Source organism: Pongo pygmaeus, chromosome 16 (assembly GCF_028885625.2).
Source record: "Pongo pygmaeus isolate AG05252 chromosome 16, NHGRI_mPonPyg2-v2.0_pri, whole genome shotgun sequence".
In the NCBI taxonomy this organism is placed as follows: Eukaryota; Metazoa; Chordata; class Mammalia; order Primates; family Hominidae; genus Pongo; species Pongo pygmaeus.
The window spans coordinates 76,792,208-76,817,225 of NC_072389.2; the positions used below are offsets into that span (position 1 = coordinate 76,792,208).

Sequence of the window (25,018 nt, forward strand, 5' to 3'; positions counted from 1 at the left end):
AAAACATCACGCATGATGCTCAATAGGCACTCGTAGAAGTTGCTCAATAAAAGTTTGTTAAATATTGTTGAAACAAATGATTAAAAATTGCTTTCAGATTAAAAAAATGCATTTCTATCAGTAACTTCAATTTGGCTTTACAACATCCTTGTAAGTAAACATACTTTCATTAAAAAAAACTTTATTGAGATATAACTTACATACCGTAAATATCACCATTTAAAAATACTATGTAACTCAATAGTTTTGGTATATTTACAAGGTTGTGTGACTATCACGACTATCTAATTACAGAACAGTTCCATCATCCTAAAAAGACACTCCATCCCTTTAGCAGTCACTCTCTTTTCCCCTCTCTCCCCAGTCCCTGGAAACCACTCTGTCTCTATGGATTTGCCTATTCTGGACATTTTATACAAATGGAATCATATGTGTCTGGCTTCTTTCACTTCTTTCACTTAGAATATTTTGTAGGTTTATCTATGTTACAGTATATATCAGCACTTATGGCTGAATCATAATCCACTCTATGGATATACCAATGTTTTATTTATCTATACATCAGTTGATAGGCATTTGGGTTGTTTCTGCATTTTGGCTATTATGAATAATGTAGCTATGAACATTCATGTATAAATTTATATATAAATGTATGTTTTCATTTCTCTTGTGCATATACCTAGGACTGGAATTGCTAGGTCTTGTGGTAACACTACATTTAGTCTTTTGAGAAGCTCCCAGATAGTTTTCCAAAGTGACTACACCATTTTACCTTCTCACTAGGAGTGTATGAGGTTACCAGTTTATCTTTCCCAACACACTATTATCTGTCTTTTTTGAGTATAGCCATCCTAGTGAATGTGAAATGGTCATACTCTCATTTTACAGGTAAGAAAACTGAAGGTGCATTATTTATCAAAGTTGGTAGAGCTATGAAATAGCCAAATTAGAGCTTTTCTTATGTAAAGGCAAATACTTGTTTGATGCATACTCTGCGTGAAGCATTAGGTCTTTTGCTCTTAAGTCGTTTAATCTTTGCAACTATCTATAACAAAGGTACTATTATTGTGTTTATTTGTAAATGAATACAAGGCCAGAACTGGGCTTGGAGTGCAGCTAGGGAGGTTCTTAGGGTGCAACATTTAAGAAGATATTACTCTCAGGTTCCTACTAGCACTTCCACGACCCTGACTGTTATCTCCTTAAATATTGCATCCTAGTTGCTTCACTGGCCTCATCTTAATCCTGGTCCTGTTTGAAGAAACTGAGGCATGCAAAGATTGGTTAACTTACCCAAAGTTTCCAAACTAGCAAGTAGCAGAGCTGGGATTCAAACCCCAGAAAGCTGGCCTCAGGGTCCATGTCTTGAACCACTAGCCTACGCTGACTCCCACATCTCTGATCTGCAAACTGTGCCTCTTTCATTTCTTTCTCAAGGCATAACTTTCAGAAATTAGCCAGTGCTTTGACAAGAGCACCCAAAGTAAAATCCCAGAGATGGGTTCTGGGGAGACTAAGCAGAACTACTCAACAGCTTCCCCGGGCGCCTACCACATGATTCTCCTGAAGGAGTTTACTGGCCACACAGATCCCCTCGCCACATCTGTACTTATCACAATTCTGCATAAATCTGCCCAGTTCCGTGGAGGCCCCCTGCAAGCGGCCAGATGGACTCTGTCCTGTTAGAGAAGAGGCCATTCAGACCTGCAGGATTATTAGCTCTGACCAGCTGTAAGGAAAACAAACGTTCTCCTGGCGAAGCCAGAATGAATCCGCCACTTGCCCAAATGTTCTGAGTCAAATACTCAGAAATAAGATCTCTCATAAACACACCCGATTTGGTAGCTCATTCTCTTTGGTCTTTTAGAATTATCTGGTCATTTGCATTCATTTCGTCACCTTTCCAATGATGTTGCTGTGTCAGTGGGTTTCGAATGGTTCTCCAATTTAGGCAGAGCTTCCCACAAGGCAATAGGAATACAAAAATATACATTGGTGCTTGTGTATGTTACCCCCTCAGACCTTTGGGAAGATGCTTACACAAGTCATCAGCCAACAGCAGGTTCTTCTTCTGCTCCCCAAGAGGAAGCTCAAGTCAGTTTTGGTTCATCAGTGCTCACTGAGTGAGCTCCAGCAGGGCAGCCTGTCCCGGGCCAGCAGATCTTTTGTATCTGCCTCAAACTCAGAGGTTTTTGGTTTGGATTTCATTGCCATTTTTCCTTCATTAAAAATGATAATTTGCAGTGTTGAATTTTCACCCTTTTGTTTGGAATTTCTATTTCATTCTATGACTGATTATCAAAGCTGTGGGTCTGTGGACCCGCAGCATTGGCATCTCCCAGGAGCTTGTTGGAAATGCAGACTCTCAGGCTGCACCCTAGATGTCCTAGATCCAGAATTTGCAGCTTAACAAAATCCCAGGTGATGCCTGTGAACATTCAAGTTTGAGAAGTGCTATTCCACATGTCCATTTCTCGGTTACCTTCAGCTAGGGTCTCCATTCAGTACTTACTTTGAGGCTAGAATTTTTTGGTAGACTTTCAGATCTTAAAAAACAGACACATACGCAGAAATTCTTTCCTTTGCCTTTGCATGATGTCATTCATTTTACCTGGCCTGCCACAAGAAAGAAAAAGGCAAATTACATCCAAGTTTTATATTATGTGTATACACACACACACACACACATATATATACATATATATGACTAACTTCTTAATTGCAGCTCTTAAAACCCCCATCATTAACAGAGTCCCAAGTGTTGCCAAGATTAATTGAGAAAGACCTAAATGCAAAATAAACACTGTGGCGTGGTTTAATTCCATATCAGCTAAGAATGAAGGCGCAATTAGTAATAAAGATGTTAATAATTAGTTGTGGTCTATTAAATTTTATGTTCAGTGATTATGTGGAGAGTGAAGAAAGAATTTTCTCATGAGGGCAGAAATCAATGTTTCACCTTGATTGCTATTTTAATGTGCTTATTTTAATGGGGCCATCCTGTAGAAACCCTTGGGCACATTTCCAATTTTATGTAAATGTAGAATTAATTATTATGGAAGCATATAATTTTGGAGTTGGAGCGACCTTGGCGGTCATTTAATCCAGCTCAGTCATCTTAAAAGTAAGTAAGAGTTAGTTGACTTACTTAAGTCCTTCCACAGAGATTTGGAACCTGCGCTCCTCAACTCTAATGCCAGTGAAGGTGAAACCTTTTCTGATCCCTCCAGACAGAAGTGCTTTTTCTTGCCTCAGAATTTCCCAAAGCAACATTTATTGTATGGCCTCTAAGGCCCTTACCCCACCCTGCATTGTGATCTAGTTGCTTTCAGTTGTAAGGTTGGGGTCTTGAAAACTATGGATGATTAATTTTTGTATTTCTTCATCATTGCTAACTCTGTGTTTTGCAAACAGTAGTTGCACAATAAATATACATGCAGTGGTGTTCTGGAGCTGGTTTTTACCTGCTCACCAGAGCTCATTGTGTCTTCATTGGTAGCTTGATATCAGCCATGATGGGAGTATTTACACCATAGGAGTGGGCAAATGCTATAAATCAGGGCTTCTACCCTGTCCTGCCCACGTCCCCCGCCCCATCCCACCTCAGGGCAGTGGGTCTTTACAAAAATCTAAAGATCTAAACCAGGCTTGTCCAACCCGTGGCCCATGGGCGTCATGTGGCCCAGGATGGCTTTGAATGCAGCCCAACACAAATTCGTAAACTTTCTTAAGACATTAAGAGATTTTTTTTTTGCAATATATTTTTTTAGCTCATCAGCTGTCATTAGTGTTAGTGTATTTTATGTGTGACCCAAGACAATTCTTCTTCTAAACCAAGGTGAAGATGGCCATTTACCTATTGCTTTGCCTGGGCTGCTTCAAGAGTGATGCAGGAGCCAAGTGTTTAATGCTTTTGAATATTTTCAGGATTAAAGTCAGTGCAAGTGAGGCCTTGGGACTGCACTAGAATTTGGTTGCTTATCTAAGTTCCATTACCTAGAAAAGCTCTTTGAGTGTGAATGGTGAAGGAAACAGGGTCTGAATTACCACAGGTAGTTGAAGGAGCAAAAAATACATGATTAGAAAAAAAAAGTGAACAGGAAAGTTTACTGTGGCTGAAATTGCAATCATATGTTTTTACTTCTCTGAAAACCTTCAGTGACTCCCAGTGACCTACAAAAATGCCCAGACTCTTTGCATAAAAATTACATGCTGACCATAGTTTACTGTTCTAATCTCATTTCCAACCACTTGCATCATCCACTGTTCATCCTCTGTTGATTCCCTCTTTCATTCTACTTTCCAGCTTCTATGGAGCCTCTGTTCCAGCCTCCATGATGGTCCCTTCTAAAATGCATTCCCCCTACTTCCCAGTTCTACCATAGACCCTTTCCCAAGCTTCTGTTCCTACCTGGTCCTCTCTACCATGGACCAGAGCTTTTGAGTTAACATGAAATTCATCTGACTCTGATCATCTCCTCTCTTGTCTATCTCTCTCTAGGAGCAGGACCCGTGGTCCCATCGGCCCTGGCAAGTACGGCTATGGTAAGGCCCCATATATCTTACCACTGCAGACAGACACTGCACACACGCCACAGAGGCTCCGGAGACAGAAGCCCTCATCCCGGCATTCCAGGTCCCAGGGGGCATCTTCTGCTAGGCATGGCTACAGTTCACCAGCCCATCGGGTCCCCCAACATGGGCCTTTGTACCAAAGTGACAGTGGCCCTCGTTCTGGACTGCAGGCTGCGGAGGCCCCCATCTACCAGCTGCCTTTGACCCATGATCAAGGCTTCCCTGCAGCTTCAAGTCTCTTTCACAGCCCAGAAACAAGCAACAACCACGGTGTGGGGACCCATGGGGCAACTCAGAGCTTCTCTCAGCCGGCCCGATCTGCAGCAATCTCATGCATCGGGGCCTATCGGCAGTACAAGCTGTGCAACACCAACGTGAGTACACACAACCCATACTGGGCCTGGAAACAGCTGCCCCTCGTTTTTCTGTCATTTGGCACTAAGCATGATGAAGACAGCAAGGGTTTGGTGTCTGGGCCATATTAACACACCTTTTAATCTTCCTCCTTTCTCTTTGCTTTCCATGTATTCTCCCCACATAGTTTTCTTTTTTAAAGTTATTGCTTTAGTAACTTATACATTCCTTCTTGGATTGCTTATTGACAATCACGTAATGGTGGTATTAATTATTAACAGCTATTGCTGCAAAACAAACAACCTCCAAATTCTCAGTGACTTATATTAACAATGTTTATTCTTTGCTCAAGTGCAATATATAAGTTTCCCAGAGGTTCTCTGCTATTCCAGGTGTAAACACTAGGTATTGTAGCATGAAGAAGTCTGAGAGTGAAGTTGTGAAGAGTATTCTCTTAGGGGAGGAGCTGGGACAGCTGAGGTGATAGATGGCACACAGAGGCCTCTGGGCAGCAGTACGTTCCTAACTGGTGTGGAATTATGTTGTTATTTTAAGGACCTGTATAGCTGTATGCATGCATATATTTATAGGTATACCCACTTTGGATATCAGTTCAATAAATATTTATTGGTTTTATCTTCATGCATTTAAATAATATCTACCATTATTAAAAACTCATAAGCCAGGCCTTGTGCTCAGCACTTTTTTTTTTTTTTTTGAGATGGAGTCTCACTCTGTCGCCCAGGCTGGAGCGCAGTGGCGCGATCTCGTCTCACTGCAACCTCTGCCTCCCGGGTTCAAGCAATTCTCCTGCCTCAGCCTCCCGAGTAGCTGGGACTGCAGGTGCGCACCACTACTTGCAGCTAATTTTTCTGTTTTTTTTAGTAGAGACGGGGTTTGACTATGTTGGCCAGGATAGTCTCGATCTTTTGACCTTGTGATCTGCCTGCCTCTGCCTCCCAAAGTGCTGGGATTACAAGTGTGAGCCACCGCACCTGGCCTGTGCTCAGCACTTTTTCTACTTACTCCATTTCATCTCCTTAACCATGAGTTTGCTCTTCTCTTCATTTTATAGTTGCAAAGAGAGGTAAAATAACTTGCTGAAGATGCCACAGCTAGTGAGTAGTAGAACAAACTATCAATGTTAACTGTATATGGTGACCAAAGGAATTTTTTAAAATATCAGTTTAAAGACTGTGTATTAAAGAGAAATGAATGAGAGGATGTTAAGAGGTTAAATTTCTGAGCTGGTATATTTTTCATTAATAATTTAATCTGCCTTAATAGTCTGTTGCTGGGTAACAGGACAGCTGTTCTATATTAGCTTCAATTTCCTCATTAAAAATATATTTCCTGCTATAGAGTCCATAGAAATGACTTAATTTGTGATCTTAATAATTTCATTGAATGCCTGGGTTGCTTTTTAGCTTATTCTTCCACTGTCACACTTCAGGAATCATTAATTTTAAAAAGCAGTAATTTTTCTAAGGCCATTGCTGATCAGTCAACCAATAAGTCTTCATTGAGCATCATTGCTTGTCTTGTAACAGAGTAGGTGTCATGGAGAATAACAGAAAAGTCGTGGTATCTACCTCCTAGCATTGCTTTGAGGATCAAATGAGGTGATGGTAGGAAAGTGCTTTGTAAATCAAAAAGTAAAGAATTGTTTGGTTTCATGGTCAGACATGCCCTTGTTCCTGCATATCTGTTGCTGTTCTTTTAAAATGAAATGAATTCATTTGTAATATAGAACATATTCTCCCATTGATTAGTATATCTCTTAATTTTGAAGACCAAGCAAACCATAGAGAGAAAGTAAAAGAGAGGGCATTTGGCATCCATGTGGAGCTGATGCCCGCTTAGCATTCCTTGCATTTAACTTACACTTGTAAAGCATGCCCCTTTTGCCAGACCTGTGCTGCCAACAGCAGGGTTGTTCTCCCCATGTGGAAGCTGTGGCTTCCCTGAATGCTGGGGTAATGGCACCACTGAGGAGACTGTATTGCAAGGAATCCCAAGAAATTCTCGTGAGGTCATAGTGTCTTCTGGCATTTTGGATGAAGGCAAAATAAAGCCTCCAACCCAGGCCAAAGAAGTACATGTTGACAAGGGATTGTATAGGTGTAGTTCCCTTCTCTTCCCTGTGACATGTGCACAGTGTCCTCCCCAGTGCACCCCACTGTTCCAAGTCCACATCCTGCTTACCCTTATTGAGAGATGTCATTCCTTAGAGGCTCCATTATTGCATATATTTTTTTCATACGCCCATGTCTTCCTGTGACTTGGGCCACACCCCCATGATCTCTTTAAAACTCCCTCTTTCAGAGGTTCCCAAGACCATTCCTGGGTTTGATGATTTCCTAGGAGGACTCATAAGACTTAGCATATAGTCACACTCACAGTTATGACTTATTACAGCCAAAGGATTGAATAAAGAAAGCAAGATCACTAAAGGAAAGGCTCATAGGCCGAAGAGCATAGGAAACCAGGCATAAGCTCTCCAGAATCACAGTGGAGCCACATAGGACTTGCTTAATTCCTCTGCAATGACTTGTTATAACATATAAAAGTTCTCTACCAGAGAAGTCTCCCCTGTGCCCAGGGTTTTTACTGAGGGCTGGTCACATAGGCATCCTCTGCCTGCCACGTATCAAAATTCCAGACTCCTAAAAAGAAATCAGGTGTTTAGCATAAGCTATATTTAGGCACGGTGAGCCACTCCTATCATTTAGGGAGTGGTGAGAACTGCCCTGAAATCCAAGTTCCCAGATGCCAGCCATGGACCAGCCTTGCAAACAGGCCTTTCTAAGGGGAGCAGTCTCAGTTCAGCTATGTTGCTTTTTTTATATACTCCCCAGATGGACCCATATGCCCCAGCATCTCAGCATCAATGACCTCATGTAGACATTTCTCTGTCCTCCCCAGTGTCCAGCATCAAGAGAGGACATGAATGACCCAATAATGTAAGTATTCCTACTCAAAGAGGAAAAGGTTTACAGATGCCAGGCTTTGACGCGGAGGAACTGAGTTTCCTTGGGCAAGTCACTTAACACCCTGAGGACTATCTGTAAAGTGGGCTAATGATCCCTACTCTGTAGGGTTGATGTCAGGTTCAGACAAGATGGAGTGTAGAAGAGCTGGCATGGCAGCGACACAAGGAAGGCATGGTGCTGACACATTGTTGGGAAATAAACGTGACTGGCATACCCCCCTTTAGATGGGAATGGAGTAAGGTCTCCCCTATCTGAACATCTTCCAGGTTCTCAGTGGTAACTGAAGAAATACGTGGATGAAATGATCAGACTTGCTCAGAGTCATCCTCAGTCCCATGCTAGCTGCGATTGAGGCTTCTTTACCTTTACGCAGTGACAAAACGAGATTGCCAAGAGACCCAATAGTTCAGCTGTGATTTAGTTTTAGTGTGATCACCCTTGGGTCATGGTGACTTTAAAGTGATAAGAGTTAAATTATAGATAACCAACTTAATAACAGTGAATTCTTTACATCTTCCGATGTGCATGTTTAATATTAAGACCTATCTTATGGTGTGATCTAGGAATTTTAAGCATTCCAGCGTGTCTCTGAGATTGTTCAATTCATATAAGATTTCCGAATGTAGACTTTAAAGATAAGGAAGTATTATTATTTTGTTGCCTACAATGTGTATGAGGAAGTTTATGTGACACATCCTAGTACAGATAGAGAATCTATGGTCTTTTCGAGCACCAATCTCAAACATCTGCTAGTGCAACACTCTCCTTCAGCAGACTGTATGTGATGGACGCAAGACTCAATCTGGTCCAAAGTCTTTTTTTTTTTTTTTTTTTTTTTTTTTTTTGAGATAGAGTCTTGCTCTGTCGCCCAGGCTGGAGTGCAGTGGCACGATCTCAGCTCACTACAACCTCCGCCTCCCCGGTTCAAGGGTTCAAGCCATTCTCCCACCTCACCCTCCCAAGTAGCTGGGATTACAGGCGCACACCACCATACCTGGCTAATTTTTGTATTTTTGGTAGAGATGGGTTTTACCATGTTGGCCAGGCTGGTCTCCAACTCCTGACCTCAGGTGATCTGCCCACCTTGGCCTCCCAAAGTGCTGTGATAACAGGCGTGAGCCACTGCACCCAGCCTTGGTTTTTTTGTTTGTTTGTTTGTTTTTGTTGTTTTTTTGTTTTTTTGAGACAGAGTCTCGCTCTGTTGCCCAGGCTGGAGTGCAGTGGTGCAAAGTCTTTTAAACATTCTCAAGAGAAGGCTTTAGCTTGAAGTCCATAAGCATAACATTGACGTTGATTGCGCGGGGTGAGGTGTTAGGCTGTGATTGGAGACACTGAGATGCGAGCAGACTCTTGCCTTATGCAGCTTGAGTCCAGTAAGAGGGATTGACTCATAAAGAGGTATTAACAGTGCAGATCATATGTGCCACCGCACATGCCACATAGGTCCTTTCAAATCCCCACACAGTCGAAATTAACCTGGCTTGGGTGGAGTTCGAGTGCAGATTATCCAGGCAAGGGAGGATGTTTTAGGAAGAGCAAGTGACAGGGGTCCTAGAGGCCCTTTGCAGTCCTGTAAGGGCTGAGGAGCAAGAAGGAGGCACTCAAGGACCTCTTGGTGGAATCAGATGTGTTTTCAGTGAGTGAAGGCTTCACCTTCAAGTTTGTTTTCAGCAGTGAGGGGCAACACAGGGCGGAAGTCATGATTAATCCACAGCCCTGCACTTTCTTGATGAGGGCTAAAAGTAATAGGAACTCAAGGAATAGAGTAAACAGTTAAGTTTCTTATTCATGGAAGCTCATTGAAGCCCAAGACTTGATAGCTAGAGTTTTTATAGGGATTGCAACAGAGGAAGGAGAAATCAAACCTCAATTCCTCTGGCGCCTGAGGAGATGCAGTTGAAAAAAAACAACAACCCTTTTCTGGCCAGGCTCAGTTGGGCTTGATTGGCTCATGCCTGTAATCCCAGCACTGTGAGAGGCCCTGGTGGGAGGATCGCTTGAGGCCAGAGGCCAGGAGTTCAAGACCAGCCTGGAGAACATAGTGAGACCCTGTCTCTACAAAAAATTTAAGAAACAGCTGAGGTTGGTGGTATGTGCCTCTGGTCCCAGTTACCCAGGAGGCTTGAGGCAGGATTGTTTCAGCCCAGGAGTTGGAGGATGCATTGAACTATGATCACACCACTGCACTCCAGCCTGGGGGGCAGAGTAATACCTTGTCTCTAAAACAACAACAACAACAAAAAATCCTTTCTGCTTTTGTCCTGGAGGCTTAGGTGTCTCTCGTCCCACTTTCTCTTAGGGACTCCGAATTCAACACTTTCTCCCTAGGCGTTCTGAATGCAACACTTTCTCCCTGGAGAGGAGACTGATTGATACTCTGACCTCTTCTGGAGGAGGGAGGCTGTAGTGCAAGGCAGGGACAAAATTATGAGTTTTTAAGGGGCTTTGCTGCCAAAGGAGGCGTGATCCTGAGTTTAGACAGAGTGCACTTAACATTATGAGGGGGAAACTCCTGGGGCTAAAAGCAGCTTTTAGCAAACATGGATGTGATTTCTGGTATCAATGACTCTCCAGTGAATTTCCCTGGGGTAGGACTGGCTTTTGACAATGGATTTATCCATATGGAGTTGTTTCTGCCCCAGAGTAAGTGCAAATAAGGGGAAGATGTTGGCCAAATCTCAAACCTAGATGGGCGTGCTCTCTGCAGGCAGATTCTAATTCTACTCCATCTCTAGTCTGATATTGAATGAAAGAGGAGCTAATAACGTCCTGACTGCAATTTTAAGCAAAAACTTAGTAAATGGGCCAGGTAAGAATCGAGTACAGTTCTGTAAGGTGTAAAGCTTGCCAGGAACCATGAGGCCAGTTACTGAATGGACAGAATGGGGGTTTCAACACTAGTTTCTCTTATCATGAGCTTATCATCAGCCTCCTCATCTAGGAAATATGTGCGAGTATCAGTGCTTTTTGCAGCATTTTTCTTTCTGTCTTCTCAGACCACTTGGAATTTCCACAGAAAATTCTCTTACTGACCTTTTCATATATATATATATATATACACACACACGTATGTATATACACTTATATGTGAATCACACACACATATATATAAATGTATATACATGTATACACACCATACACACATATATATGTATACATAATGTGTGTGTATATATATACACACAAATATATACACACGAGAATTGTTAACAGTTGTCATTTTTCATGATTATAGAAAGTTGTTCTCTTATTGACTTGATATATATATATACACACACATTTATATACACAAGAATTGTTAACTGTTGTCATTTTTCATGATTATAGAAAGTTGTTCTCTTATTGACTTCATATATATATACACACACACATTTATATACACAAGAATTGTTAACAGTTGTCATTTTTCATGGTTATAAAAAGTACAAACAAAGAGTAAGAAATATCAGAACAGCAAAGACATGTATATCCTAGTCTGTCTCTCAAGATGTAATCACAGCCAGTGATTTTTAACTTGTAGTTCTTATGTTCATTCTCTCTATAACTCTAAATGGCACATTAATACCCCTCCTTCTTGATATGTCAACTTAAATTTTCTCCATCAACTCCTTATTCTGGAAGATGAAGAAATGATGCCCTTTCCTTCCACTCCTGCTGATCTACACTAGCCACATTTTTATTTTCACTTGTATTTTTGGCTATATGTAGTAAATTAACAATTTTTATTTTCTTGATTTTTCAACGTTAGGAAAAATCAGTTAACTCTTTCCTTTGCAAGGTTAGAAATGTCGTGTCCAAACAATTCACTACATTCCTTTCCGTGCATTATACATTTTTGTTTATGCATTTTTCTCGCGTTGGCCTGTAAGTCCCTGAGGGAGGCTATTATGGCAAATTTTTCTTTGTATCCTCATTACTGTCAACACCTGACACATGGAGCGCTGCAATGAATATTTGCCTTTGAATGGAATTTTGCACCCTGCCTCAGCAGATAGCAGAGGGGAAGGAAGCCAGTCTTATTAATGTGATACCAGAAATAGCCACTAGGAAATGTGTGCTTCTTGGGAGATTAAGGTGGTTTGGTTTTTGTTTTTGTTTTTGCTTGAGTCAGGGTCTCACTGTGTTGTCCAGGTTGGAGTGCAGCGGCGTGATCATAGCTCACTACAGCCTCAAACTCCTGGACTCAAACAATCCTTCTGCCTCAGCCTACAGGCATGCACTACCATGCTCAGCTTATTTTTATTTTTTGTAGAGATGGGGTCTTGCTATGTTGCCCATGGTGGTCTTGAACTTCTGCACTCAAACATGCTCCCATTTAGCCTCCCAAAGTGCTGGGATCACAGGCATGGGTCCACCACACCAGACTAAATTTTTTAACAAGTTTACATTTTGCCATGTGCTTCCCGATTAGTTAAGGAAAAAAGAATTCTTTTTTAGATCTTCTTACAGACATAGAGATATGTAAATAATATAAATAGGCAGTCGTAAGTAAGCACTCTTGAGATAGGCCTAGATTTGAAGGGATCTCGAATATTTAAAAATCTATGATTGGCCTGGGTGAATGGCTGGGCTTAGCGTCATATTAACATCCTTTGGGGCTTTGATGTAGGTATTGAATGAGAGGGAAACACCTCTCCCTAGGAGAACATTATTAACTTCCCTTGGATGAAAAAAATAAAAAAAGCATTTGAGAATTACAAAAATCTCAGATAAAACAAAAGAAAACAAAACAACAACAATGAAAAACATCCAAAGCCTTTCCCCACCTCTTTGGACAAACTAGTTAATTCACTGACTGGAGAATTTCTGGAAGTGGTGGGAGGTGGCAAAGGTTTTTGTGAGGTTGAGTTTGTTCTGTGTAATTTGAGAAAGGAGATATTAAACATACTTGAAAAATGTGCAAGATAACTGGAGCGAAATTTTGGCCCATGGTTTTATTTCTCTATAGCTAGAAAACAAGCCCATTTTCCAGCTGTAGATGAGAAAGGAAGGAAGGGCATGTTTGCTCAGAACACATACTTTTCAAGCAATTACGGCTCTGGAACTACTGGATTATCCAGAGTGGACATTTGGTGTCTCCACTTCAGCAAACATTTATTCAGCATTACAGAGAGCTGGAAACATTAATGTATTACCACTTAAAAATCCCCATAAAAACCCCTAGGGATTGGGGCCTGGAAGGTGGTACAGGGCTTGTTATTCAATTGTGGTAGTTTAGACTTTGAGAAGCAAAATGTTTTTCCCAAGGTCACACAGCCACTTTCTCATGGCAGTGCAGGGACATTTTCTAGATTTCTTTTTTTAAAAGCTTTCATGACTGTGGTGACATTAAATACATCATATGTTGCTATGGTAGCTGGTCTTTTGATTGAATCCATAGCAATGAAAAGGATAAAAAAATTACATATCTGACGCAGACAGACTTCAAGGTCATGTTCCTTGGCACTGCTACATTGGAGATGATGCTGTCCGTCTCCTGGGGAGATGACAGTAATTAATTACCATCAATGTGATCACTGATGGTGGCCTCTTGAACAGTGAAGTTGGGTACAGGCAGTTGTCATTTCAGATTAACCAGGATCACTAGAAATGTAGCTGGAGTTTCCATAATACTATTTGTGACTCATAGCAACCCCAGGCAATTGTCTGGATAGAACTTTGGATAGGGCTCATATTGCTTTATAAGGATTCAGCTAATCATATTAAAGTAAAGTCTTTATTTCTGTTCCATTAAAAGTCCAGTGGAAACATCCCTCCCTCTTTTGGGTGGGAGTCATTTGAAGGGAGGTTATCTCCCAGAGGCATTACTTGGCTCTAAATCTCCAGACTTTGTTGGTCTCATCCTGAATGAGCCTGATCTCTATCTACATGGCTTTTCCCCTGTCTCAGTTTTCTGGCCTGAAGATTACAAGAATCTCTGCCCATGAAAAGGATCAGCTATCTGCAAGAAACCTGCCCCCAGGGCCAGTTCACAGTGTAATGTACAGACAATTACTGATAAGGTGAAGGTGACTCAGTCCATGACATCAGGAAACAACCAATTTAAAACCTAAGAAAGGGGTAAAAGGATCTGTAACCTGGAAGTTTTCACTTCAGAGAGTCTGTTAAAATGAGAGGAGATCACATCCCGATAATAGCATGAGAAGTACAAACAGATGTAATCTATAAAAGAGACATGAAACAGGATTTCCCAGGCCCTGCTTGGTTTTCATCCTCACTCCGCAGCTCCCTGCTCCTTGTAGTGGAGGCCAGCCACTTCGCCAGGCCTCGGGGACTGATTCCAGCTTTGGCCTCTAGCCCTATCGTGACAATCGACAAGACACAGTTATGGCTCTCTTGTCTGAGGACCCATCACAAATTAACTTTGTTGTCTACACAGTCACGAAGGGCACCGTGGCATAGTGGTTACTATGATGGATTCTAGATGCAAAGTGTCAGGGTTCAAATCTTGATTTCACCACTTATGAGCCCTATGACCTTATGCAGCTCATTTAACTTTTTGTTGCCTTGGGTTCCTCATCTATAAAATGGGTATAATAGTTATTGTGAGGATTAAATGAGCTGAATATATGTAAATCACATAGTGGAATGTCTAACATTTAATAAATGCTCAATAAAAGTTAGGTATCATCATCGTCATCATCATCATCATCATCATCATCATCATCATCATCACCACCATCATCAGTCCAGGCTTCTGCCTTCCTTGCCTGTACCACAATGCTGCCTCAATAACCCACTTCCACGTCCGGGCCCAAGAAGCCTTGCATTTCTCTGGCCGCATCCCTTTGCCCTCCAGGCTTGCAGTTTGCCTGGCGTCATGTGAGTCCTTGCTGGAGTCACACACAGGGCCATGCCCATCCACCAGGACACCTTGTTACCTCCTGCTGGGCTTAGCTGACTCCCGGCAACTGCAGGTGGATCTGCTGATCACTGTGGCTCTGAGGCCATGTTAAGCTCTTCTGTCTTAGATGGGAACCGGACTATGCTTAGATGTAAATGACTTATTGGTGACCAAGGGACAGGGTATCCTAAATGACCCACAATAAGTTGGGTTGGCAGATGTGTATGGATGTAAGAGCACCAGGCATTAGTGGAGTATTAAGCCATACCCTAAGATTATAAACTGCAAGGACATGCAAAGCTGGCTAAGGGCTAGTGTATTTGGCAGGGCTCAATACTGATACATTGTCCCTTTTTTTTTTTTTTTGAGACAGAGTCTTGCTTTGTCGCCCAGGCTAGAGTGCAGAGGCATGATCTCAGCTCATTGCAACCTCTGCCTCACAGGTTCAAGTGATTCTCCTGCCTCAGCCTCCTGAGTAGCTGGGATCACAGGTGCATGCCACCATGCCCGGCTAATTTTTTGTATTTTTAATAGAGACAGGGTTACACTATGTTGGCAGGCTGGTCTCGAACTCCAGACCTCAAGTGATCCGTCTGCCTCGGCCTCCCAAAGTGCTAGGATTATAGCTGTGAGCCACTGCACCTGGCCAATTGTCACTTTTATTACATAAATATTACATGTTTATTGCAGAAAAAATTAAATAACACAAATAGACTAAACATTAATTATAAATTAAAAATATCTATAACGTCACCTTCCAGAGATAACACTTTTAACCTCTCTCTGTGTATGTATACACACACTCCACACACATAATCTTTTTAACACTTGTAACTTAGTGGATTGTGGATTCCTTTCCAAGTCATGAAATAGACATTTATGTTGTCAAGTACTGAGCAATTCTAGATGATTCTGAATGTGCATTGGTTTGTGGTCTAGCCTATTAACCATTTTACTCATTGAGAGAAAGGGGTTAAACAGACTGTTAAGTCTTTGTAGTCTACAGCTTCCAGTTCTGGTAACTGCCACCAGGTTAATGAAGGGTGGCTTCTGGCTGGAGCCTCATTGTGGAGCAGCTTGGCTTTACTTAGGTGTAGTTATTTGAGGAACAGGACCTTCAACCACTTGTGCTGGTCTGTTTCTGCTATGAAGACCTGCAGCCCGGCAGCTGATCTCTAGTTCTGATTATGGACAGGGTGGGCCATCAGCGTTCTGGGCTCTGCTTCTGTGTCACTGTGGAGCCTTTGGCAAGGCTTGCCACATCTCCAGGTTTCAGTTCCCTCGTCTGTAAATGAAAGAGGTTGGATTTGATTCTCTTTTGCTCTAGCACTCTGTGATTCCATGTTAAGTCATTTGGAGTGGAGTGAGATGGGGCTTGGGCATGGCCCTTCATCGCTGCCGCACAGGTTAGGATGCACAGGCCGCACCAGAATCACCCAAAGAGCACTTCAAGCATATATTCCTGGGCTCTTGTCCCCACTCTTCTGCCAGAGTGAGGCTTGAGAATCTGCATTTTTAACAAACTCCTTAAGGTTTCTTTCTCGAAGCCGTACTTGGGGACTGCTACAGAGATGGTGGCCTCTCCAAGTCACCCAGCTGTTCACATCCTACTCGAACTCTGGCTCAGGCCAAAGGCATGTGAAAAGCATCTTAGTTAACTCAAAAGCCTTCATGGAGACAGCTGGTGTTGCTGGAAGCTTACATGGGCCCAGCTTTAGGGTTGCCAGCAGGTTGGCTTCCAGAGCCCTTAGGAGACAGACTTCTGTGGCCTGTCTGCCTCTCACTGATTGTCAGAGCTCAGCCCATCCTGCTTGTTCACCCTGCCTGTTTTTTCCTACCAGTTTCCATCATTTTCTGCTTTAGAGGGCTTCTTGCTCCATATGGTTCGGCTCAGGCCACAGCAGGGTAATGACCACGCTGGGCATTTGTACCAGCAGCCTCCCCAACTGCGACTGTCCTTAATCAAGCAGGAGATGTTTACCCTCACACCTGTTTTCAGTCCTTCCTCTGGTCCCTCATCTTCCAGGAGACCTAATATTTCTGATACATACAGTAGATTTCTCTACAAATCCTTGAAGACTTTGAACTATCCTATTAGCAGTCTATTCCAGAGACTTCTTCTACACAGTACTGTTTAATGTTTCAGGGGCCAGGCTCCTTTTCCTTCTGATTATTCACACACACACACACACACACACATACACACACACTCACTCTCTCTCTCTCTCTCTCTCAAACAAAGTATAGCTTGGGTTCAACAAAGCTAGATCATACTTTATCCACAATATGAATTAGAGATTCTGATCTTATTATTTTCTGTTTCATACTTATTTACTTTATGCCACACTTTGCTCATATTTACCATTTATAAATGAGGAAGAGTTAAGCCAGAGGGAGCAGTATGTTTTCCTTGAGTAGTCTAGTGCATCAGAATCACCTGGATAAACTTGATAAAATACAGATCTCTGGATCTCATCCCAGATTTACTGAATAATAATCCTTAAGGGAGGGATCCAGAAGTTTGCATTTCCAAAAAGACCTCTGGATGATTGTTTTGCATGCAGAAGGTCGGAAATTCCTGCTTTAGGTGGAACAGAATTTAGACTAGAATTTAGAGAAGATGGGGCGGACAATGAGAGACAGCCTGGTGGGAACCAGGCTGCTTGCGTTTAAATCCAGGCCCTACACCTCACTGGCTGTGTGACTCCTCCATGCCTCAGTTGCTCTCATGAAAAATCTGTAAAACTACAGTGTTTACCTTATTGGTTGTTGTGAAGATTAAATGAGTTCATATGTGGAACATGTTTAAAGTAGTGCCTGGCAAAGGTAAGGGCTCTGAACATGTCTGCTGTGGCTACTGTTCCATGCAAGGGGAATGGCATGAACAAAGTCAAACAGAAGTGGATGGCCTCTTTGAACGAATGGAGTAAACTGACTTGTCAGGAGTAGAAGGTTTATATCAGTGGTTTTCAAATTATAGTGTGCAAAAAAATAACCTGGGGAGCTTGTTAAAAGTTTCTTGCCCCTATAACGATTCTGAGTTGGTATACGTGAAGCCTGGGGATCTGCATTTAAACTTTTTGATGCAGCTTATGAGCAAATGTTCAGGAACCCAGTAGTTTAGGTAGAAGAGGGCTGGTATTTAAAGTTGGAAAGAGGCTGGGCGCGGTGGCTCACGCCTGTAATCCCAGCACTTTGGGAGGCTGAGGCGGGTGGATCACCTGAGGTCAGGAGTTCAAGACCAGCCTGGCCAACATGGTGAAAGCCCATCTCTACAAAAAATACGAAAATTAGCCAGGTGTGGTGGTAGGTGCCTGTAATCCCAGCTACTTGGGAGGCTGAGGCAGGAGAATCACTTGAACCTGGGAGGTGGAGGTTGCAGTGAGCCGAGATTGGGCCACTGCACTCCAGCCTGGGCGACAAGAGTGAGACTCCATCTCCAAAAAAAAAAAAAAAGAATAAAAATAAAAAATAAATAAAGTTGGAAAGGTATCCAGGGTTTGGAAATGTATCCTGGAGCTATGAAAAGTATGGACACTAATTGCATATTTAATATCTGCTTTATTAGGTATGTCCAGAAAGCAGTAGAAGTATCCGGGAGGTACAGTGTGCATCCTACAACAACAAGCCATTCATGGGCCGGTTTTATGAGTGGGAACCATTTGCAGAAGGTAAGAATAGAGCCAGCCCTGTCCATAGAAATTACTTTAGTCTATTTTCCATTGTTGCTGACTTCTGATTGATGTTGGAGGTATTGGTGTGATCCTGGCTGGGGTGTCAATAGGGGAGAAAGTGTGACTCCAGGGCAAAGAGAAGCCTGCATGGGTCTTTACCAAAGGTAGCATAGCTCAGGTGACACCTGGACCATCTTCAGCATGAGTCAGATGGATGAGGCACTGAAGGAAACAAGCAACATCCAAGGATGGCAGGGTGAGGGGGACAGAACAGGGTTCAAGGAATCAGTTGGAGAAGAGGTTCAAACATAAAGTTGTGAGCCGTGAGTGCAGATGGAGTTTCCTTTTCCTTGGTTCCTGCTACAAGGGCTAGTATGGGAGCTTAAGAGAACATGTGGGGTTGTACAGTTGTGTGGTTCTCACCTGTAGGGGGCCTCACATGCTGATTCCAAAGATAATAGTAGGCAGGCATTGCTCGTGAGTCCAAGATCCCCGTCATTTCCAAATGACAGAAGATCCAGAGTTGGTAGAGCAAGTTGATCCCACTCTGCATGCTGGAGTCACTTTTCTTTGTTGAAATCCAGATGATAACATGGCTTGCGGACTAAGAAGTTTTAACATTCTGAGATATTTCTTCCCACCCCTGGAGAAAGTGGGCTCAGAAGAGGTGTTGGGTCAAGCAGAACTTGTAGGGGTTCTACGCTCACAACCAAGTTGGCTGGAGAGGGAGTCCAGCTGCCTTCAGGGCCCAGTGGAAGAGCTCTGCCCAGCCAGCCCTTCTCAGCCTCAGCCCGAGGCAGTGGCTGGGACAGCTAGGGTTGGCCAAGACCCAGAGTATGGAGCACTGCGCTATGTCCAGGATCTGGAGAAATTGCCTTGGAAGAGGGATTGATAGTGAGTTGTGATAATTTCATTGCAGAATCAATGCCTGGGGAAGCCAAACTGTGCAAGGTGGTTCTATACTTAGATAGAAGCCCTTAGGGAGGAGGGAAGTGGATTAGTATCTGACTGCTCTGAAATTGGATGCTAAATTGTTTTTATCTGTGCAGTGTTCTCAGAGACTCCATAGCTTCTATTAGATTCTCCGAGTGGTCCCATGACCTCAAAATTGTTAAGAACTAACTTGACTGAAAAATTGAGACTATCAAATTCAAGCAGGAAGGATGTACAGAGGAAATATAGAGCTAGCTGAGTGCACATACAAGGGGTGGGGAACAGGGTGAAGGGTGAGCAAAAGAAGGATGCCAAAGTGAAATTTTGATTTGATTCTGTGGATAGAGCTTGGTTCTGACCTTTTTCATTTTTAAGAGCATTATGTTAAATTTAAGGTGGTATCCTGATTTGGATCCTGAAACAGAAAAAGGGCATTGTTGGAAAACCTGGTGAAATAGGCATAAAGTGTACAGTTTAGTTAATAGTATTGTACCAGCGTTAATGTCTTAGTTTTTATAAATGGTTTGTTTTTTGTTTTTGTTTTTGTTTTGTTGTTGAGGTGGAGTCTTGCGCTGTTGCCCAGGCTGGAGTGCGGTGGTGTGATCTCAGCTCACTGCAACCTCTGCCTTCCGGGTTCAAGCAATTCTCCTGCCTTAGCCTCCTGAGTAGCTGGGATTACAGGTGTGCAACACTACGCCTGGCTAATTTTTGTATTTTTAGTAGAGGTGGGGTTTTGCCATGTTGGCCAGGCTGGCCTCGAACTCCTGACCTCAAGTGATCCACCCGCCTCAGCCTCCCAAAGTACTGGGATTACAGACATGAGCCACCGCACCCAGCCTATAAATGGTTTTGTAACATGTTAACATTATGCGAAGCTGGGTAAAGGGTATGCAGGAACTTTTGTACTATCTTTGTAACTTTCCTATAAATCTAAAATGGTTTCAAAATAAAACGTCTTAAAGGCATTGTACTCCCAATTAGCTATGTCTTACATGCATTCTGGTGAAGACAAAGTGTAATACTCACTTAATATGGGTGAGGAAGAGTGCACTGGGTTAAATACTGCTCCCACCCACCACCCAAATTGGTATTCTTCCTGGAACCTTAGAATGTGACCTTATTTGGAAATAGAGTCATTGCAGATGTAATCAGTTATGTTGAGTTCATATTGGAATAGGGTGGGCTCTTAATCTGGAATGACTTGTGTTCTGATAAGAGGAGAAAGTTGGGAGGTCAAGGCAGGTGGATCACCTGAGGTCAGGAGTTCGAGACCAGCCTGACCAACATGGAGAAACCCCGTCTCTACTAAAAAATAGAAAATTAGCCTGGCGTGGTGGTGCATGCCTGTAATCCCAGCTACTTGGGAGGCTGAGGCAGGAGAATCGCTTGAACCTGGGAAGTGGAGGTTGTGGTGAGGTGAGATCACGCCATTGCACTGCAGCCTGGGCAACAAGAGTGCAACTCCGTCTCAAAAAAACAAAAAACAAAAAACAAAAAAAAAGAAGAAGAAGAGGAGAAAGGACACAGACATACAGGGAGGATGCCAAGTGATGATGAAGACAGAGATTGGAGTGATGCTTCTACAAGGTAACACCAAGGATTGCTGGCAGCCACCAAGAGCTAGGAAGAGACAAGGAAGCATCCTTGCCTAGAGCCTTCAAAGTGGGCATGGTCCTGCCAACACCTTGATTTTGCACTGCCAGCCTCTAGAACCGTGAGAATAAATTTCTCTTGTTTGAAGTCATCAAGGTTATGATATTTTGTCATGCAGCTCTAGGAAACTAATACAAAGAGGAAGGAACAAGGTTCTGGATTGATTGAGATCTACTCACTAGAGTAGATCCAGAAGTGAGTTTGCTCCAACTGATAGTAGCAGATGCCTTAGAGAAGTGAGGCATGTATCCAAAGTGAGCAACTGCCTCAACTGGCTCACAGATGTAGGTCTGTCCAGCGCAGCGGTTCTCAGCCCTGGTTGCTCTTTAGAATCACTGAGGAGCCTCCTAGAGACACTGATGCCTAGACCCTTCCCCAGAGATTGTGATTTAATTGGTCTGGGATGCAGCCTGAACATCAGGATTTCTTAAAGATCCCAGGTGATTCTTATGGGTAGCTAGGGTAGAGAACCTCTCATCTAAGAGGGGATGACTCTAGCCTACATCGAGGGACAGAATCAGGGGTATTTGATAAATCATGAAATATATTCTTGTGTCAGAACAATAATGCTTTTCAGTGAACATTTAGAGAAGAAGTGACCCTGTCTTTTTTCTGAGCTGCACCCTTGCTTTATGGCTGGCTGTGGATAATAGCTGCTTTATTGTGATTACCTGGGGGGAAAGATGAATTCCACACTACTCTGAGCAGTGTGCGTTCTGTAATTTCCCCAGGAGCGGAAGCTGCCTTGCCAGACCTTTTCTGTGTGGTCTGAGGTGGCCATCAGACAGCTGTTGTTGTCTAAGACCTTGAGGTCTGGTAGATGCAGATCTAATATTGATAGCCCTATGCAAACCACAAGGAAAACTTTGCTAATGTTTTCATGTATTACATGTGAATGCCTGCTATTGTCTGGCTTATGTATGAGTCTACTTTTTCTGTTATTTGTTTCCCCTCTGATTTGTGCTAGACTTTAAGACCTGAAAGAACTTATTTTTTGAACATTTGATTTCACTGATTTTTTGGAAAATTTCAAACATAGGTAAAAGTAGGGGGAATAGTATAATAGTGTGATAAGCTCCTATGTACCCACTTAATTCCATTAGTTATCAGCCCATGGCCAATCTTTTTCACAAATATTTCCATCTTCTCTCTCCCACCCAGATTATGGGAAACTAGTTGAATTCACATTACAGAGCATTATTCATTGGTGGATATATTAATTGGAACTCTTGGTTGTAAGTGACAGAAACCCAAACTAAATACATTTTGATCAGAAAGGTATTTTGTTGGTCATGTTACTGGGAAATGCAAGAGGTGGCCTGGGATTCAAATGTGGCTGCATTCCAGGGAATCAGTAACATTAGGACCCTGCCTTTCTCATCTTTCTCCATCTCTAGATTCTGTTTACTTCCGTCTCAGGCAGGCGAGCAGGCTTACCGTGGGTTTGAGCTTGCAATCATAGTGGGAGGGACTCTCTCACCTGGTCTTGTGGGCTGAATTGCACCCCCAAAAAGATTTATTAAAGGTACCCCTAGGCCAGGTGCGGTGGCTCACGCCTGTAATCCCAGCACTTTGGGAGGCTGAGGCAGGTTGATCACCTGAGGTCGGGAGTTCGAGACCAGCCTGACCAACATGGTGAAACCCCATCTCTACTAAAAATAGAAAAAATTACCTGGGTGTGGTGGCGCATGCCTGTAATCCCAGCTACTTGGGAGGCTGAGGCAGGAGAATCGCTTGAACCCGGGAGGCAGAGGTTGCAGTGAGCCGAGATGGCGCCATTGCACTCCAGCCTGGGCAACAAGAGCAAAACTCCGTCTCCAAAAAAAAAAAAAAAAAGCGTACCCCTGGTACCTGTGATGTAACCTTTTTTGGAAAGAGGGTCTTTGCAGATCTAATTAAGATATAAGTTTAGAAGAGGTCACAGTAGAGTAGAATAGGCCCTAATCCACTGTGACTGGGGACCCACACAGAGAGCACCATGGGAAGACACAGACAGGGGGAAGACAGCCCAAGTGAAGGCAGAGGCAGAGACTAAAGTGATGCAGCTATGAGCCTAGGAACGCCAAGGATTGCCAGCAACTTCCAGAAACCAGGAAGATGCGTGGAAGGATCCTTCCTCCAGAGACTTTGGAGGGAGAGTGACCCTACCAACACATTGATTTTGGATTTCTGGCCTCCAGAACTGTGAGAGAATACATGTCTCTTGTTTGTGTTCAACAAGACGCCAACCAGTTTGTGTGATATATTACATCAGTCTTAGGAAACTAATATACCTAGTGACTGTTCCAATCCCAGACAGACTATACCATGGTCTTGTTTGGATCCTGTTCCCATCCCTGGAACCTAGTTTGGGGGATGGGGTACTTGGGTTAGCTCAGGTCATGTGACGAACCCTATGGTAGGGGACCCACAACACATAAAGAGGAGATAGGGAAGTGGGGATTGAGACAGACAGGAAAACATTCCTGTACCAAAATCAGTGCATACTTCTTTACTGGAAGCCACTGAGATGTTGAATCAACTAATTAGCATCCTAATGTGGATTAATCAGCTATCCTTTACAATGTGTTACTAGAAAATAATGCAGTCTTTTAAAATGGTCACTGACATTGATATTTTTCACATGCCTAGAAGGAGAGAGGAAGCCTATGGTCACTGAAGTCGAGTTTACTTTGGCTTTGTTTAAATAATTCTTTTTGCCGCTAAGATTGTTTTCTTGATTTTATCCTTCCTCCCCTTAAATGGCTCCCGGGCTGATCGGCGGGAGGAAGACACTGCTAATGTTTCTGCAGGGTGTTCATGCTTTACAGCTGGATTTTGCATCGGGCTCTTGGTTTTGTTTAGATGTCTACTGCTATTCACATGTGCCTACTTTGGGAAACAGCTGCACTCATTGAGTGCAATGCCACATAGAATAGTAAAAGCAGAGTATACTCTCTGATAAACACATTAATTTTACCAGATGGTTCTTCTTAAGCCTTTAATTGCATTTCCTGGATCTGGTGACCTATCCTTAGATAATGCCTCCAGGAATTTTTCTCATAGCCCGGGACCTATTACTGTAAAGATGGCAAAAGTGGAATTAGGGTGCCCATGCATCCCAGTTCACCCAGGACAATGATAGTTTATACCTGTTGTCCCAGTCCCCTTTCACTCTCTGTCTTGGACAATAAATTTATATGTCCATTCCACCTAGCATGGGCAGTTTCATAGGAAGCCACTTGTTTAGGTGCTGAGATTGGAGAAAATTCTACCTGTTTTCATGCCAAGGGTAATGGGGCTGCATCATGAGACTGGAATTTTGCTGGGTTGCTATAGGCTATAGGGCATCAGGTATCAGTTTTAATCCTTAAAACTGCTAGGGGGCAGCTTTATGTTTGGGTAGCTTGAGTGCACTCTGTGTCCCTGAAGCTGAACTAAAGAGAGTGGCAACTGAAAAGCCAGATGGGAGGCTGAGTCAGAAAGTGAAGGTCGCCAACTGCTGACATGAACAGTGATTGTATCTGTCAGCAGTGGCTGGCTTATGTTACAGTAACAAATAACCCCCAAATCCAAATGACTTAACATGACAAAAGCTTGCCTCCTGTTCACCTTCCATGTGTAAGGGTGGGTGTATTTTGCTTACCTGGGGACCCAGGCTGGTAGAAGCTGTATCTCAACTCATGATTTCACTGAGGCAGGGAAAGGCAACAAGTGATCCAGGCTCAAATTCTTTTTTTTTTTTTTTTTTCCTAACGTTTACTTTAAGTTCAGGGGTACATGTGCAGGATGTACAGGTTTATTACATCGGCAAACATGTCATGGGGGGTTGTCATACAGATTATTTCATCACCCAGTTATTCAGCCTAGTATCCATTAGTTATTTTTCCTGATCCTCTCCCTCCTCGCAGTCTCTGCCCTCTGATAGGCCCCAGTGTGTGTTGTTCCCCTCTCTGTGTCCATGTGTTCTCCTCATTTAGCTCCCACTTATAAGTGAGAATATGCAGTATTTG

At 42.9% G+C, this 25,018-nt stretch overlaps 1 protein-coding gene across 2 annotated transcripts in view; it reads left to right on the top strand.

The window, feature by feature from the left end:
* THSD4 (thrombospondin type 1 domain containing 4) overlaps positions 1-25,018 on the top strand; it is a 681,844-nt gene that overhangs the window by 123,804 nt on the left and 533,022 nt on the right. For both annotated transcript variants that reach the window (XM_054451459.2, XM_063652717.1), the window contains exons 5-6: positions 4,502-4,949; positions 18,335-18,437. In XM_054451459.2, the coding sequence (XP_054307434.1) occupies positions 4,502-4,949; positions 18,335-18,437 (551 nt within the window). The remainder of the gene's footprint in view (positions 1-4,501; positions 4,950-18,334; positions 18,438-25,018) is intronic.